Below are 17,554 nucleotides of genomic sequence, written 5' to 3'. Positions count from 1 at the left end.
CTGTGTATCGGTGTTAGCGTTTAAGAACCATGGCCACTTTCTCGAAGAGAGACCCTGACATATTTGTGCTCTGGAGAGTGCTGACACGCTGAGCGTCATTCTAAAACCACGCTTGACATTAGCACCATTCTGCTTTGCCTCCGCGTCACGAGTAATCTTTGCCGCAAGCGCGGCGATTTCAGCAAGAGCATCCTCGCTGATATCCTTGTTGAGCAGGTTGGCTGGGAAGGCAAAAGTTGCCCAAAGAGAACAGCGCCGCGCTGCAAAGCACAGAAACCTTCATGGTTGCGAAATTCGACAAAGTAAGGAATGTGGTTATGAGACGATCTTGAAAAGTGAATCGAAGCTGGGTTAAAGAGTGCAACTGTACAGACCCTGAAAGCCTGAGCCCTGACGAAGGATATATACTCATGTTAGCCTATCATTCGGGGCAAGTGAACCTTATTCGCACACGTAGAACGACTGACTCTCCTTCCAAAAGCTTCCAACAAAACAAGTCGATCAATTCCCCAGACTTGGTGTCAGTGCAGCCTGAAAAGTCGCCGTACCTGCTCACACTCACAAGTGTGGCATGAAGATCGACACTGGAAACGACTCAGAACGTCTTCCTTGATTGGAAGGGAGATATGGGATCTGCGGCGGAAGATCAGGTCCACGGCCCACACCCGAACCTAAATTTTTAGCGCTGGAACTAGCTGAGCGATATTCAGCAAGGTTCAGTTGGTCCCTGAAGCCAGCGACTCATGCCGGAGATAACTGCGAACGCTTTGTAGATCTTGGATTTGCAACACTGGGGTTGGGTTGTGGCACAAGGATCGAGTTCCTGGTAGGGCCGATCCTTGCCGGGAGGCAAAATCGTTCTCGCTCTCACTGCCGCGAACCCATGTCACATGGGCAGGACATACGCTCAGTCTCGGCAGTGCGATGATTCCAGCAAACAAGCGCTCTTTGTTAACCCTGTGATCCGAGACGCATTGCAAGATGCATTGCGTGTGATGTTAAAGTTCAAGATTGCCGCGGGGCTGCACAGTGATCCTAAACTTTACCACAAACTTCGACTCGAGCGGGGAGATACCGAGATCTGGGTTGTTTCGTCCAGGAAGTGTCGCTTCACGTGGCGGTGTACGCTGGTTGAGATCGCTGTCAGGCTTACTTCACTTCTTCCCTCGTATCACCATCATGAAGATTGACCGCGGAGAGCCGGAGCAACATCCCGACTGTCCGGTTGAGTTGCAACCATCACGCTGAGTAGGAATGATATGGTTTGAAAGATTCATCTCGTCATTATTCCAGCCATCTGAGATACGCCAGTCGATCATGATGTACTGATACCTGAAGCTATCATTACGTTCATGAACTACACTGCCCCGGTCTCACGTCCGAGGGGCCATTGAGAAACATGTTGCTCTGTCGGGTTCATTGACTCTGGAGTTGCGGTTGGGACGCGCCTGATACTTTCACTGGCCGTCAAATCATCCAGTTCCAAGTAGCCTTTCGACGTGCTTCGGTCGGTCTCCACCAGAGACTCTTTGCTGATATTCGTAAACCCTGTCAAATTTGTGTCCGTTCGTCTCTTACTCATCCGCCGCTTGCTGACGTCGGCAAATGTGCTTGCGGTATTTTCTGGGTTGATTCGCGAATTTCCGCTGCGACCTGACGAGTTGTTATAGCTCTCAATCACAGAGGTGACTGCTTGCTTCAGGAAAACACGGAGCACTGGAATCGAAGTGGCGACAATAGTCATAGCTGTTTCTGCGAACGACCAAAGTACCGTGTTGTACGCATCGTCTATCTATGTTAATGGCAGTAACCAAATATTCCGCGCCCGACTTACAAGATAAATCCTGTTTTGTCAATAATTCAACGTATCTAGCTCTGACAATCGCTGTAGCTCCGGCTCTTTGACTGTGTTAGCCAAACACTGTAGGCGAAGTTTGAGTCAACTTACAGTATTCCCAAACTCATAGCCACACAAACTCCTATCTTTTCCGCAAGTTGCATCTGAAGTTTCCATAAGACATGCCAAGGCAATAGTGCGAGAGATATGTCCATTATTGCAGACCACACTGCATTCAGATTAGCCCTGTGTCGTGGTGATTCTTCTTAACACCTTGTACTTACCAGCTTGAAACCGCCCGTATACTACGGAAGGGTGCTTGTCGATGCATTTCCCTGGGAGAATGTCTGCAAACGTCTTCGCAAGAGGTTTGCATTGCACCCAAGGAATTACTGCAACTGGAACAGCAAATATTGCCAGCGTTGCCATTGCAAACCAAACGTAGTATCTTGGCCACGTGATGGTCAAACGAAGCAAGGTAATTCCGAACGAGATCTTGCTGAGCGTGATCGCGATGATAGATACTGACAGTGAGGTGGCCCCATAGTATGCGATGCGCTCGAGATTACTGAAATCAACTATTCTAATAGTGAGTGCGATTCACAACAGAAAATGGCTTTGAACTGACCATCTAGCGCATGCTTGCCGAACCCCAGATTTATTGTGAGCTGATTTATGATGGCTTGAACTAGAAGGAGTACCTGCAGTATGTGAGCTATCGAATACTTGCTTTGAAGCTGTGTCTGTTACTTACCCAGCTAATACCAAGTGCAAGATCGTCAAGCCATAGCTTGCCTTGACTTTGGCGAATATAGAGCCGAACAAACAAAAAGGCGGCAGATGTTCCTAGCATCGACCAGGCTCCAGCACTCATGAGAGGGCCATGAGTCTCGCTCGGGTTACTGACCCAGTTCGGGAGTGAAGCCATCTCGGACGCGTGCAGGGTCAAGATGCCTCGGAACAACCGTGCGATATCTATAGCAGATACGAGTTGTCAATGCGAACGGGTGTTCCCAGCCTTGCAGGTTTTTCTCAACGTGTGCCGAAATCTGAGCCTATATGTAGCAACAGCGTAGGTGTCATGGCATGGCGTAAGTTTGGTATGAACATCCAGCTAGTGCCTGAATGTCAAACACTGTCATGTTAGTGCCTGGTGATAGTTGGCCGAGACAGGGCGGACTCGTGCGGCGCATTACTTACACTGTTTGGCAGATTGTAAGGGGTTTCTCTGTAGATGCTCGTTCATAGATGATGGTCACAACATCGTCCATCAAGCGCGGCTCCACTGTGAGGTAACCCTCGTCTCGGTGCAGCATCAACCAATTGTTAATATTGTGGGCTTCCCCACTGTGAGGCATAAATAAAGAAGGCATGGAGATCCACAGCCTAGGTGTAGCCCGGCGAAGTTTTATGAGGCTGGGCGCCAGCCAACGACTTCACAAGGTTTCAGCTAGCGCGTTAAGCTGACGGCCCGCGGGCAGATCGTGGCCAGCAACGGTGTAGCACGCATGCTGTCATCGGGATCTTCAAAACCGAGAAGATATGGGCTCCTGCGCAGCGGTCACTTACGTGTCATGTCTGCGAAGATGCAGGTCCAGGTGTGTCTACCCGCGGGCAGGAAGCTATGATTTCTCGCCGCACGCAGATCGCTTTCTCGATATTCCTACCTCGCAATTTTAGTTTCGACAAGCTAAATCTCTTTCCCGCCCGTAGCTGCACTGCGCGCCAATCACAACTTGAAACAAGTAGTCATCCAGGTTTGGCGTGGAGGTCAGGCGGTCTGCAACGATCTCTTGCGCAGAACATGCCACCAGACAAATGCTGCATATCTAATCGTGGGAAGCTGATACACGTTCCTCTAGGGCTTGATGAGTAGCTCACTGAATTCTCCGGGAAGTTCATGGCCTTGACCAATCAGATAGAATTATTAAATCCCAGCCTTGGCCACACAGTTGCGCATTGGGCACTAGCTTGCGATTCGACGTGCCTTGAGCTATCTTAGCACTGCATGTCATTCCTCGAGTGCCGGCGAGCTTACCATTGATCATGATCTGAAGCTTTTACCCTGACCAACACATCTGCTGGTATGCGAATTAGCTCGGTGCGGGGGTATACCGTGATAAGGCAAAGGGATAACGAGAGCGTCAGGAGTATCCAAGCGCATTTCTTTGTGCGATAGAATGTAAGATGCAACGAACGAACAGCGTGCTTCCCCTGCGCACGGGTTGTTCAGTCTGTATAAAGCGCGGCTGAACATGTATACACGAGCAGTTGGTGTATACTCGCCGGCTAACATTGCCGAGTATCCGGCAGTTTTCCTTCCAGATCGGATAAAATTTCGACCAAAGCTTCTAGTGCTGTGAACCCAACGATCTTGTGACGTGCGATTCATTAGTCCTAGATAGAAGACCCGCGCTAACATAGCAGTTGGGCGATCACTCATCACTGCATTAGGGTAGCTCGTGCGCTTAGATCGAAGTCTACGACATACTGTGTGAGTCTGGGCAGCCAATAATTGCACCATGCTGGTGAACATCGTCTTTCCACGTGTCTTCCGGAATCGACGTGCATCTTCCTCGATGCTCGTGGCGATGGACAGGGCCTTGAAGAATACATGTGATGACAAACATACATTAAACATGGTTGAGATGGAAGAGAGCTTCGAACGGACTTGTGATTTCACCGAGGAGTCTTCACTTGTTAGCATCGATTCAAAGAGTTTACTCAATAATGGTGGGAGAATGACTGCAATATGAATATTCAGGTCTCATAAAGTGCCTTCATGCGCATCTGCACATACCCCCAAGCTGTAACCGGCTCATACTGCTTCGGATTATTCACCTCGTCGAAGCACCCAGGCAATGCCTCAATTACGGTGTCCATATTCGCGACGGCAAAGAAGGGAATCGAGTATCGATCGTTCACAACCCCATCAACGTTACTGGGAGGTATACCCACGCGATGCACAGTGCTCCGCCATCGGTCATTACTCCACCTAGCCATCAAATCGCCGATGTTCACCAGTACGGTACCCTCGATAGGTTCAGCGCCTCGGAACGTTCCGCGCTTATGCGGATCTTCAACTTCAAGACCACCGACCGAGTCTTGAAAAAGAAGGGTCAGCGTGCCGAAGTCTGAATGCGCATTGATTCTGCTTCTTTTATTCTGCGCCAGCTCTTCGGACGCGATCGCGGGATAGTGTAACAAACGCAGCTGGAACAATGATTTCGAATGGGTGGAACTGAGGCCAGGTTCCGGCACCTCCAAGGCGATGCTAAGACTACTCAAAATGCGGTGTACGAGGTCGGCGCAGAGATTGAAGTAACTCTCCATGAAAGTACGAAAACCTGGAAGTCTTTCTTCTACTAGCCAGATATTGGGCTGCGCATCGTCGTCAACATTGCCGGATTCAAATGATTCCTTGAAGTCGGGAATGTCTCGGAGCTTGCTGATTTCATTGGCATCGTACTCATGCTGACTGACTTTCTCAACACCAGGTGCGGAGTAGCCGCGATGATGCGAACCACCCGGAGGGTGAGGCGCAAGCATTTTGGTCTCAAATGACAGTTCAAAGAACTTCTTTGACTGCTGCGTGTGAGTAATGGTCTGGGAATCAATGGAGGTTCGAGCTCCAAGTTGCTGGCTTACCCAACCAAAGCAAGCCTCAACCTGGTCATCCGGCACACCGTGGTTCTTGAGGTACACAAAGCCAACTCGACGAAAAGCGTCGTCAATTTGCCCCGCTATCTCTTTCTTTTCTTCTTGCGTGCCGCCTGAGGCTTTGGCGAAATCGACGATTGGAATACCAGCCATGCTGTAGCGCCCTGTGAACGTGTAACACAAGCAAAAGACCTCGATTTGCGGCTGCGTCCTGGATAGTATCGCAGTACTGAGTAGCAGGGTCTGGAAGTGAATTCTCGTTCGATTAGAAATGCCGACGTGTGCTTACACAGTCAGTGTAACGACGGGGAGCGGCCAATGAGGTAGCTTCACTCTTGGCGGCTGACGTCGATAGCCTGTCGATCTTGCGTGGGTGATTCAAACAGCAACCACTCAGCCAAGAATCAAGCATCTCTATAATTCGGAGAGCGCCTAATTCGATGCAACCCTTTTGTAGACGGCTCTGAGTTCGATGGGTATATTCACCGCTCTCTCAATTGCACACACCACCCACCAGTCTTAGCCTCAACTCGCGACCAGGGATTGACCACTTCAGTTACTCCACGCATGTGAGAGAAGTCCTCCATATAATGCTGGTGTTTCGTTCCCTTGCCCAGCGAGAATGCGTCTGACAAAATAGCATGTCATTGCAGGTGGGTTGATTGAAATGCGAACGCTGAGGGAACATTGCCGGGCCTCGTGGCAAGACGTGATGTCCGAATGTAGTCAGTTTCTAGCATTTTGGTGAAGGTATGAGCCATGCACTAACTTGAAAGAGAAGGCAGCTTCAACCATAAGTAGGCTGAAAGAACGATGGAAACTCACCGCATCCAACGCTCCTCTCCTGCCAGACATTGTACGGATACGCAAACGCAAACGCAGTATTACACTATCGCTCATCAAAGCTTACCATCACAAACAATATCATCATGACAAATAAGAATCTCGATGCCATCCGCATCGCGCCGAAGAGGATCCATGCGTTCTTTGCGTTCGCAAGACCAACATGGATAAACGAAATCTCCGAAAAGGTCCACGACCATGCTGAGGATCAGTTCGAACTTTCTGGCCTGGTCCTTGACACCACCGCACTCGACATCATACGAGTCCACGAGGTCTTACGAGTTATTTTCATCGCCGCCAGATTGATAACCCAGGAGGAGAAGCTTAGGAAATTCGAGGAACAAGCAATGTTGAGGTCTGTCCTCGCACTGCACATATTGGACCACCAAGTCGACAGGGTCTCTCGCGAGCTGGCCGAATCCACGATTGACAATGCCGAGCATCAGAAAAGCCTCGACACAATAGAAGCAAATAGTAAGGCAGAGTTGGCGGCCCACAGACGTGCAGATCAGCAAGTCGCGAGGAGGGCTTTTGCCTTGCGATCGCATCAGACTCGCGGGCAACTCAAGGTGAACCGCATCGCATAGAAAGCGAGGATCCGCGAAGCAAAGCGGACACTATAAGCAAACTCATCTGGTAGAAATCCACGCGATATGTCAGTTGAAATTTTTTCCTGGAATTGAGCTTCGAGGCAATCAAGACCAACTCAAAGACAGTCGTTGGTGTCGTGGCAACAAGACTTCGCATTCCAGGAGCAGGTCGGCGCGGCAATTGTACTCGACAGCATCCCTTCGCCTAGCTAGGTAGCATCATACGTCTCTGCAGGTTATAATTACTGCTGATCGGCGTTTTGTCTTGCTGCAAAAAGCTTGTACGCGTCAAGTGGCATGCCCGCAATCACTGCTGTACATGTGCAAATGGTATGTCATTAGGAATTCTCGCTCTCCCCACACAGCTACATAACTTCGAACACATACTGGAGTTAATACATGGAGAGTGCGACCGAAGTTTGTCTCCACTCGTGAGATAATAATCTAGTGCACGCAAGACTCGCCCAGCTCACCCTCATGTATCTCTACCGAATCCTTGCAGCTCTTGAAACTTGCACATGGTTAAACTACTTTCTAAAAGTGAGCCAGAAACTCAGAAGACTCACGCAGACATACTCGGACCAGTTGCGGCGAGTCTGGAACGACCTGGTACACAAGGTGAGAAGCATGACTAAGTCATCACGGCCAAACATGATACCTACTCTTCAGCAGCGCCAATCGATGCCAGAAACCATGCGATCGATCCGAAGAAGTTAAATTTTTTTGCCTGACGTTGGTATTCATACCGTGTATGTAGATCTCCAACACTGTTAGTGGCCCGCCTGATCGACCAAGCACCATGACCTTAGAGCTTGTGAGCCATTATCCACAACCACGTGCTCTTGGCGCGAACTACAATCATACACAGCACGCCATTTTTGACTTCGTGCGCAGGATATCTCGTAAGCAGATACACAGTAGCTAGTGTTTCATATCCGGACCGTTTGGTTGGCTGCGCCCGTGTGTAGTTGGCTGGAGGCCTCACTGCGTTGCTCTCCGCCAAAGAAATCATGCTCTACGGACACGGACACCGGTATGGAACAAAACACCGGAGAAATATCCTGTGCCGATTTTGGAGGGAGACTTGGATCGTTCGCAGTGATAGATGGCGCTAGTCTCAGCTGGGAGGACTGGTTGGGGTGCAGGTGTCTGCGAGTACCAAAAATAGTGCGTACATCAAAATGCTCCCTAGAAACCACCAGCATAGACATGAACGTGGATTATGTCGTGCCTCAGGCATCCCGTGGTACTGCGTGAAGGTTTCGGCACAGCATCGGTGGAGGAAGAGGAGATTGACAGAAGACAGACACGATCACCGAGAACTGACGGCCCCGTACTGGGGCATCTCGAGGTATAAATGCATAGTTCAGTCGCGACATGAGAGCCTCATCATAGCTTTCCTGCATACATCTTCCTTCAGCACAGTCTTCTGCGCTCATACACTTCATCATGCGCTTCGCTCTCTTTGCCTTCGCAGCCACAGCGTTGGCTGCAGACGTCAAAGTCATCTGGCGCCACGAGAAACCCACGGGAAAGTCTTCCCTAACACTTGAATCCGCCGACCGCACCGTCCTCGCTGAGACATGCGGTAACTCGCTCGGTGCCCTCGACTTCTCGCGTCTTGATGAGCACGGCGTCGGCGACTTCAGCGTCGGCTCCAAGACCTTCGAAGCCACCAGCATCCCTCAAGACAGCGGCGTAAGCTGCCACCGCATCTACAGCGGCACCATTGCGATCGTCGAATGCACCGGCGTCGACGTCGCCGTGCCAGTCGGCGTAGCCAGATCCGCAGACTGCTTCACCCACGAGCATGCGAAAGAGTCGTTCCGCCGACTCAAGTCGCGTAGCGTGGATATTATGAACGCCACGGAGCACATTGAACCGATTGCTGAACCACCCAGCAGCGACGACGCGCCGTGGTTTCTTTCCCGCATCTTCCCGCGACAGAATAGATGCCCGCCAGGCACAGACACGTACCCCGCAGACAATCCCGACCCGCATCAGAACTACCTGCACAAGCAACTTTCGGTGAGCAAGCAATGCGTGTCTGTCAGAGAGGAGTTGTAAAGCTAACTGTTGTAGCAAACCATCGGCTGCGGAGCGGCGGTTGGATGCTCCGTCGACCAATCCAACACGGATTCTTTTTCCATTGGATTCTCCGCCGAGATTGTCCCTTTCAAGGGGAAATGGACCAAAGGCTCCTTCTCGGTGCAGAAGTCGTGGCAGACGGGCAACGCATATCGGTGTGAAGGCCAGCGGGGCGAAACAGTGTGTATCTGGTACAACACAGCTCACACAGCGTGTAAGCCTATTCCCGCGCTACCATACCATACATGCGTTCTGACCAGTTTTAGACACGGTCTATGATGTAAAAACTGACATCACTTGTGCGGGCACGCTGGGGAAGACTTATGTTATGAAGTCGCCGAACGAGGGGAACCGGGGCGTAATTGACGACCATTACTGTGTGATTGGAACGTGCAGGAAGAAGGGCGATCAGTACTGGGATAACACCGGTCCAGCTGGTGGACCGCCTTGAGTGAAGCCTAGTGGGGCTGAAGCATCTTGGATAGGGCGGCTTCACGTACGGGACCGAAGCAGCACCCTGCGGAGAAGGCATTTTTTTTACAGCCCTTATTGGATTGATTTTGATAGATGAGGTGAAATACAGTCATTACCAGTATTCCTCCCGTTCATTGTCTTTCGATTGGTGATCATCGTGCGGCATGAGTATCTCCCCATCGTAGGATCGGGTTTCGACCCGCAGTGGGACAGTGAGGAAGAAGGATATCGATGAGTACTTCTCACTGCGAGGAGAAGCGGTGGTGCCCCAGACCCCGAGTGAGCAGCCATCGAACATGCCCTACCTAGTTCATTCAACATTCCATTACCTGTCCATCTTTGACACGACAACAGGATCATGCAGTTCATCATCATCGAGATCAGAAATCAAAGAAGTCTCGTACTCCAATACTCTCATGGCCTTACCAGGCGAAAGCCCCCAATCTTGAAAATCACACCCACCACCTCTACTCACAGAGCCAATGCGGTACTACATACAACGTCCACATTTCAAGCCTCTCAGTCTCAAATCCACATTGCGCTTGTTGGTGTATGTGTGGATGATGCATGCTGTTATAGGGAGTCATTACGACGCAAAAAAACATCTGACGCACATGGTAGGAGGAGTGTATATCGTACTAGTACACAATTTATGAAGGTGTGTAGATCTTGAGATAAAGATGGGGAAACCTCGAGTCAAAACGTGTATAAAAAAACTGGAACTGATCTAGCATTGCGTTTGATTTGATTACTTTATTCTAAAACTATTCCTGTACCCTTGGCACCAAGAGATGTCGATCAAATGCATGCAGCATCTAAAGCCAAAAAGAAAAGAGAAACTATGCCTAAATGCTATGCATGAACAAAACGTGCCGCCCTAAATATCCCCATCCTTTCCATTCCTTTCTGCATACCATGCTTTCCATATTCCCGTATGCCTTCCACCGCACCCACTACTCCCCACCAAACATATCACTAACGCCCGCCAACCCCGGACTCGTACCCCTCACAATTCCCACGGGCTGGTCAACGCTCATGTACTGCTCCTGGAACGCAGTTCTCTTCTTCGGGCCCGCGCGCACCATCTTGCCTTGCTCATGAATACTCACGCCCTTGATACTGCTCAGCAAATCGAGCACAATAGCGCGCTGCGTGCGCTCATCCTGGCGATTCACGCTCTTCAACTTGGCGAGTTTGCGGTCCACGCGGTGGTCGTCCGCCATGCCAGGTAAGCTGAGGATAATGCTGCGCGGGGTTGTGTCGTCTAGATGGATGATGCCTGCGATAAGAGAGGCGAGTTCTTTTTGGCAGTCGACGAAGTAGGGCTCATGCAGGGATGTGATGGACGCTTTGAGGATGTCGTTGCAGAAGTAGGAGCGGATTGGTGAGTCTTCCTTGAAGCGCGGGAGCAGGGAGCGGAGCACGCGCACGATCATTATCACGGAGCGCGTGTCGCGGACGTGGATGGTGGAGGTGCAGAAAAGGAGGATGGGTTCGAGAACCGAGGGCGTGGCGAGGATGAAGTCGCACATCGGTGGGCTGGAGGGGTCGCGACGAGACTCAGTGTCTGCACGCGCGAACTCTGGAGGTGAGGTTAGTAGTGTGGGAGGCGGAGGGAAGTAGGGAACGTACCTTGCCGAGAGTCAAGCAGGACAGCGACAAGCGAGACCGACGAGTATGTGAGTTGGCGAAGAATGCTCTCCGTCTTCATCTCATCTGTCAGGTTGTCGTTGTCCCCTGACTCCGCCACTTGACGAGCGACCTCACTCCATTCACCTGAGATCTTGCGGTCGAGCTCTCTGAACAAACCCTGGATCATCGGTGGAAGAAACTGTGGTCGGAGTGATGCTGGACAACCCTCAATTAGATGCGTTGATACTGTCAACAAGACCGACAAGTGGTGCGCAGTTAATGCATGTGCGTGCCCAAAAAGTGCTTCACTCAGTGGTCCAGGCAGGTCCTGTATGCCGTAGAAAGCATCGCGGAAGCGTGTCAGTGAGTAGAGAATGAAGTACGAGCTTTCGCGAATCTGTCGAACTGTACCGCGCACGGTAGACGCAAAGCCTTCGTACGTCGATTTGGAGCCACTGACTCTTGCGAAAAAGTCGTCTCGACTCTCTGTGGAGATACCCGCCTGCCAGAAGCGATCAGTCAGGACTCGTCGAATGACTTGTTGTAGTTCGACGGGCAGTTGTGACCAGTTGCTGTCAATGTCATTGAATGCTTGCGCATGGCTGACAAGCTGGAGAAGATTGGGGAGTAGAATAGGAATTGCTTCTGCCCATAGTAGCGCAGCACTGTCGTATGCTGGTGTACCATCTCGCAGCTTTTCCGTCGTCGCCGCAAGCAGCGTCTTGGTCAGGCGAAGTGGAAGCTGCTGCGACCGCTCCAAAATCGAAGCCTGCAGTGCCTGTCCGTCGCCACCAAGTGGTTGATTTGACCAATCACTCACGCTCCTGAAATTGTTTACAGAGAGGAAGTCGGGCAGTTGGCCCATGCCAAGGATTCCACAGAATGATTGGAAGTTGGTGACAGCGCCTGCAAACTCCTCATTCTGCCATGCATCCTTGACTTGATTGAGCATGAGCCGCATCCGCTCTTCTTGTGTACTGCGATCCAGTACTGTGCATCTATGTATGATGATGAATAGGAAAGCAGAGTAAGCCATGCGTTGCCGCTCGTCAGTCGTAGGATCATTGATCATTTCGTTGACCTTGCTTTCTAGTTGGTCGTACACGTTCATGAAGTCATTGGCAAACTTTATAGCCAGCTTCTGCATCTCTAGACTACAGATGCGCTCCAGGTCCTTGACCGCATCTGAGTATAATGGGTAGGCAGTGTCGTCCGCCAAACGGATCGTGAGCATGTACTCGAGGAAAGTGAGAGCAAAAGCAGGGCGATCACCAAGGGCTTTCGTGGACAGCGTCGACATGAGCGAAACAATCTTCCTTGCGATCTCAGGATCTTCGAAGCGCGCTTGCAGCATTTGCCTGCCCCATTGCTCGAATGAGTCTTCTAATGCACTTCGTTTGCGCTCGTCTTCTTGCATGTTCTCGCCATGGCTTGCCAGCCACTTCAAGTAGCCTTTGAGCGCAGCATCAATTACAGTAATCTGAGCGTCAACCCTGAGCACAGTCGGCGAGTTCTTGGTGAATGTCTGTGGCGAGAAAGGAGGCTGGTCACGGTAGATGTTTTGCAGCACATTGGTCGCTTGACCGAGAATATGCTCCATTGCCTCCACTGGAATCCAACGTACCAGCGTCTCGATCATGTCGGCGCAAAAGCGGCGGTAGTTGCCGAGAAAGGCATGTCGCTCGGGAACGGTATCAATGTCTTCATTGAGAAACTGCAGCGTGACATCCTCGGTGTCTTCTGGCAATGACTCATATCTAATCAGTCGCGAGCAAGAAGTCTCGAGCAGACCAGCGATCATGGATTTGATCGTGTCGTTCTCGCGCACAACGGGCGACCTGAGTAGCTTCGTCCAGCAGTGTAGGACGGGGATCGAAACTACCAGGCTCGGATGGCGCATAATATCGAACAAGAAGCCTAGCATGCCACCAAAGTCGCTGCTTTCGGGGATTTGTCGGGGCTTCTGTTCAATGAACAAACCTAGGCTGTTGGCAAGCTACGCACATTAGTCAGAATTCAGGGGTGACGCGCGTGTTGGAAGCGCCTACCTCAGATAGCTTCCTGCACAGGGTGTACTTCTGGTCGTCCAGGTCATTGATGTTCAGATCGGCGATGGTCCAGTTGTATACTTCTCGGAGCAGCGACACACTTTCCGGAGCAAACATTGGCCATACCAGCTCGCCAAAGTCGTCGTCGTTTAGATGGTGACGGTTGTAGATGGCTTGGAAGACCTCGATGGCAGCCTATAGTCTTGTTAGCACAGGCTTTGGTGCTGTTGCGATTGCACTTACTAGCTGCAACTCGACCACGGGCACGGCTAATGCCCTACACAAAGTCCCAACGACTTGCGTCGCCCCAATGGCCTTTGGTATTATCCACGGCATAGCCGCCCGCAGTGCATTGAGCGTCTTGACAGCCATGGTCCGGACCGCCTCCTGGTTCTGGTAGTCTTGACTGAGGCAATAGCCCAGGTTGTCGCACAGCCTCCGCAGCCATCCTTCCTCTCCACAGCGAACGTCCAGGCCCTTGTCTCGCGTGGGAAGGTGTTCTGTAAGCACAGCTGCAGGCGTAAAGATCTCAACGCAGGCGCGCCCCAGATCGCTGCCTCGCAGACCAGCCGTGGCATCTTCGCGGTTGAAGACTTCCTCGGACAGCGTCTCCAGCACGTAGACGACGATGGCCTGGTGGTGCAGTGAATGCTGCCACAGGGCGACCAGCTGCTCGTCCATGTCCAGCCACTCGGCGCCCCAGCTGCGCTTCGCTATTTCGGTCCACAGCTGCGCGACCTTGTTCCTCAGATACACGGGATCGTCCTCGGCCGTCTGCTTTGCGAGCTCCGTCACCGAGCCGCGCAGCTCTGTGCCCTGCTCGACAGTGAAGTCTTCCCACTTGTACTTGATCGAGTACTCCAGCATAGTGAGGCCATAGTGGCGGAGCGCTGCAGGCTGCGACCGGTCATTCGCGAGGGTGAAGCCCTGCGAAGGCGCATCCGGGTGTCTCTTCGCCTGTTCGAGGTACTCGGTCGCTTGTCGGCGGGTGTCGTTGTTGGAATTGGGGGCGTAGATGGCCTGCAGCGCCTCCAGCACCTGCGAGAGGTCATTCTGTGTGTGTCCGTTCAGATGGCTCTGTTGCGCGCCGCCGCTGCCGTTCGCTAGGGCTGCTTGCGGGGCTTGGTGGCCTCCCCCAGCATCCATTATCGAGGCGGCTTGCGATAGCCTCGCCTCTGCTCAGCTCCTGCACCTCGCCCAGTGAGTTTGGTAGCAAAGTTTTGCTAGCTGCGCCTGTCTGCAGCGGTCGTGTGTATTAAGGTTGCGGTATAAGGTTGAGGCTATTCGCAGCTGCGGGTGGGTTGCCGGGGACGTGGGCGGTGGAGGGACAAAGATTATGGGTCGCAGAAGCTTTGGCACCGCCGCTGAACCAAAACTCGGTGAAGAGTGCAAGCGCCGGATCCTGGACGATGCAGAGTGAAGAGAGTGACGTGTTCCCGACTACCGGGCGTATATAGGTAAAGACGGTCCTGACTGAAGATTCTGTGTGCTACAGACGCGCTTGTAGGCTGCCGTTACGTGCAGGGCCCGGCGCGTCCCAGAAACGCGATGTCAGCTGCCAGGCATTCAGGCATCAAGTTGGCACTTTCCGAGAATCTGGTCGTGATATTTACAACTATATACCGCCATATAACCCCACGACATCCGCTCAAACGCCATGAAATGCAACTTCAAGTCTGACCTGTTCCCCGCGCCATTGCAGACACGCGCTGCTAAAATTGCTGACGGCGTGACCTGAGCATCGCGTGATCGTTACGCATCCGTCCGCAGCTGCATCGAGCCTCACCACCATGTACCACGCCTTTACATGACGGCACAATTCTGTTTCTGGCACTGCGCCAGATAGCCCTCGTCTTCTTCGGTTCCTACCGCGTTGCCAGGCTTGCGCACGACGCCCTTGACCGTAATGCTCTGGTCGCCCTCAGCATGCCACCAGCGAAGCGTCTGCTGCAGTGCGCCGTTCGTCTCCTCTGATACAATGGTCCACTTGCCGCCCGTGACTTCCACGCTCGTTTGACCTGACGGGAAATGGAACTCCGGCAGGTATACCGTGGTCGGTGCATCTTCGGCAGTGGAGCTCGGTGCGGTGAGCGCCAACTTGAATGTGCACGTCTTGAGGTCGAAGACGTATGATGAGATGTCACCGTGCACGGCGACGGGCGCAGGACGAATAAAAGCTTCGGCTGCCCGCAGCCCAGCAACATCGCCGTCAGTCCTTGACGAGCTCATGCGCTCTGTAGTTACAGTCTTCTTCAGATTGGACGGCGTCACACTGAGAGTGTCTGACGACTGTGCTCGCGAAAACGAGGGTGATCCTCGATCTAGCGATGCGCGGGAGTCAGACAAGGAGAAGGGGCCTGCGGGTACAGCCTTGTCATCTACTGAGAAAATAGACAAATCTTCACCATTCCATTGGTCGCCCCAGTAGTGGTTGTTCTGGTGAACGTCAGTCTGTGGGCATGATGAGAGATGGATATACATACTGTTGCGACGTAGGTCCATAGAGTGAAGCCATTTGCCAAGCTCTCTTCGAGCGCAAAGTGGTTTGCGTCCAGCGCGGCGATCTGGCTGCTGTAGTTGCCTGTCTTGTATGCATACTTGTCATCCATGTCGTACGGAATACCAATCTCCGTGAAGATGCAAGGATGTACGCCCATGTACTCGGTGCCTTCCTCTCGAATAGCTTTGAGCTGGTGCGCAAAGCAGTTTCTGATGGCATTTTCTCCAATCTTGATAGCAAAAGCTGGGGTGAGGTACTTTCCTCGCAGTACGCCAAAGACATCGATGTTCCAGACGCGGTTCCTGGTCATGTTAGTAAAGAGGACCAGTGTCGAGGAATTCTTGAACTTACCACTTCTTTGTCAACAAGGTGATGCCATCGTAAAAGTGCGGCGAGAAGATCATGTTCGGGTCATCGTCCTCTGTTCCTTTAATCTTTGGTGGTATCTCTAACACGGGGGGCTGGAAGAACATCATAGCATCTGGGAATATCGACCTGACCATATTCTTGTAACTCCGGTAGTGCGCCAGCCAGTAGTGGTTCGTGAAATATTCGGTATCAATGATGGCACCGTTCTTTGGATCTGTTCCAAAGTAGTCCTTCTTGAGAACATTATCGTTGGCTGGATCCCAGACGCCATGCTGGGCCCATATGCACTCGCCCAAGCGCCACCCGGGGTCACGTTTCCAGCCGTATTTTGTATCATCGTGCTCTGCCGACAGCCACGCACTCTGTCCTTGAGGGTCGATCAAGGCTGTGCCAGACTTGTATGGACCCATGCCACCGAACTCCCACGTCTCGACCTCGCAAGCTCTTCCTGATCCGGTCAGGATCGCTTGCCAAGCCGTGGGTGTGGTTCCCTTCTTGAGTTGCTGCTCCTTTGGTATAACGGTGATATCCTGGTAGCCGATCAAGCCCTTGTTAGGCTCATTCAAGCTCTCCCATCCCACGATTGGGTCGTGGTCCAAATCACCCGCTTCATGTATGCGCTTCGCAAGGTGCCCGCATGCCGCGATGTAGTGATCCTGCAGGTAGTCCTGGATGTTTTTGCCGTCGATGATGGCTTTTGGCGCGAAGTCTTTGCCTGCAAAGAAGAGTGTGAAGACAACCTGGCAGACCAAGCGTGTGTAGTTGGAGGCCCAGATCATCTTGGGAAATGTGCTGGGATCGGGGTATGTATTCTGTACGAGTGCGCCTTCTGTGATGGCAAAGTGCTGCGGGTCAAGGCCGCAGGCGTATAGTGTCCACATTGGTGCTCCTGAGCCACCCGAGAATCGAGACCACTGAAAAACGTGTCAGATGAGAGGGTTGATTTGAGCGAAGCCTACATACAACGTCTTGATGCGGGTCCATGAAGATGTAGAAGCCGTACTCTTTCGCCTTGCGCAGTATGCTAATGGTGTGCTCGATCCACGCCTCGTCGAACTTTCCCGGGCCTTCATGCTCAATCGCTTCCCATGTGAAGACATATCGTATGGTGTTGTAGCCCCAGGCTCGTAACCGCGTGAAGTGTGTGGCGGCATCGTCAAGGGAAAATGGTCTGTTCACAAAGGAAACATTGTCGCCGTCGAAGAAGTTCTCGGAGACGTGCGAGGGCACATCGGGTGTTGCGGGGAATTTTGCATCGGCGGCGCAGTTAATGCCGTGCTGTCATATGGCAGCACATCAGTATGAAGCCTCAGGAACGCATGTGAACCCTTACAAGAATGACCTCACGATTCTGGGGGTCACGGAACGTGCGGCCGTCAATGCGCAAGCGAATGGGAGACATGGCCTATGGAGCGGAAAATAGGGTGAGAGGGCGTGAAAGCAAGCAAGACGGCGGTTTCCCCATATATTGCCTGGTGTGGTTCCTGGGCATGCGGCGGTTCGCAGTCGCATG

The 17,554-nt window shown here is 52.2% G+C and overlaps 6 protein-coding genes across 6 annotated transcripts; 2 read left to right on the top strand and 4 right to left on the bottom strand.

The window, feature by feature from the left end:
- Nucleotides 1-1,357: 1,357 nt before the first annotated feature.
- Nucleotides 1,358-2,765, bottom strand: SNOG_15801 (hypothetical protein; the record flags this gene model as incomplete). The annotated part of the gene is made up of 5 exons (XM_001805887.1): nt 1,358-1,792; nt 1,949-2,001; nt 2,122-2,229; nt 2,466-2,538; nt 2,592-2,765. 5 exons carry the CDS (start codon nt 2,763-2,765, stop codon nt 1,358-1,360), a joined length of 843 nt encoding a protein of 280 aa, XP_001805939.1.
- Nucleotides 2,766-4,597: 1,832 nt separating this feature from the next.
- Nucleotides 4,598-5,650, bottom strand: SNOG_15800 (hypothetical protein; the record flags this gene model as incomplete). Its single annotated transcript, XM_001805886.1, has 1 exon — nt 4,598-5,650. One exon carries the CDS (start codon nt 5,648-5,650, stop codon nt 4,598-4,600), a length of 1,053 nt encoding a protein of 350 aa, XP_001805938.1.
- Nucleotides 5,651-6,426: 776 nt separating this feature from the next.
- Nucleotides 6,427-6,927, top strand: SNOG_15799 (hypothetical protein; the record flags this gene model as incomplete). Its single annotated transcript, XM_001805885.1, has 1 exon — nt 6,427-6,927. One exon carries the CDS (start codon nt 6,427-6,429, stop codon nt 6,925-6,927), a length of 501 nt encoding a protein of 166 aa, XP_001805937.1.
- A 1,452-nt stretch (nt 6,928-8,379) lies between these two features.
- Nucleotides 8,380-8,997, top strand: SNOG_15798 (hypothetical protein; the record flags this gene model as incomplete). The annotated part of the gene is made up of 1 exon (XM_001805884.1): nt 8,380-8,997. One exon carries the CDS (start codon nt 8,380-8,382, stop codon nt 8,995-8,997), a length of 618 nt encoding a protein of 205 aa, XP_001805936.1.
- Nucleotides 8,998-10,445: 1,448 nt separating this feature from the next.
- Nucleotides 10,446-14,318, bottom strand: SNOG_15797 (hypothetical protein; the record flags this gene model as incomplete). Its single annotated transcript, XM_001805883.1, has 5 exons — nt 10,446-11,074; nt 11,125-11,291; nt 11,418-13,120; nt 13,173-13,367; nt 13,416-14,318. The coding sequence occupies 5 exons, from the start codon at nt 14,316-14,318 to the stop codon at nt 10,446-10,448; spliced, it is 3,597 nt and encodes a 1,198-aa protein (XP_001805935.1).
- Nucleotides 14,319-14,757: 439 nt separating this feature from the next.
- Nucleotides 14,758-17,443, bottom strand: SNOG_15796 (hypothetical protein; the record flags this gene model as incomplete). The annotated part of the gene is made up of 5 exons (XM_001805882.1): nt 14,758-15,623; nt 15,656-15,974; nt 16,024-16,955; nt 17,005-17,319; nt 17,375-17,443. The coding sequence occupies 5 exons, from the start codon at nt 17,441-17,443 to the stop codon at nt 14,976-14,978; spliced, it is 2,283 nt and encodes a 760-aa protein (XP_001805934.1). The 3' UTR covers nt 14,758-14,975.
- Nucleotides 17,444-17,554: the final 111 nt, after the last annotated feature.

The sequence above is a fragment of the Parastagonospora nodorum genome (genome assembly GCF_000146915.1).
Source record: "Parastagonospora nodorum SN15 chromosome Unknown scaffold_40, whole genome shotgun sequence".
In the NCBI taxonomy this organism is placed as follows: Eukaryota; Fungi; Ascomycota; class Dothideomycetes; order Pleosporales; family Phaeosphaeriaceae; genus Parastagonospora; species Parastagonospora nodorum.
Note: the sequence above shows the minus strand (reverse complement) of the source record. Positions and strands in the feature narration are given on the sequence as shown.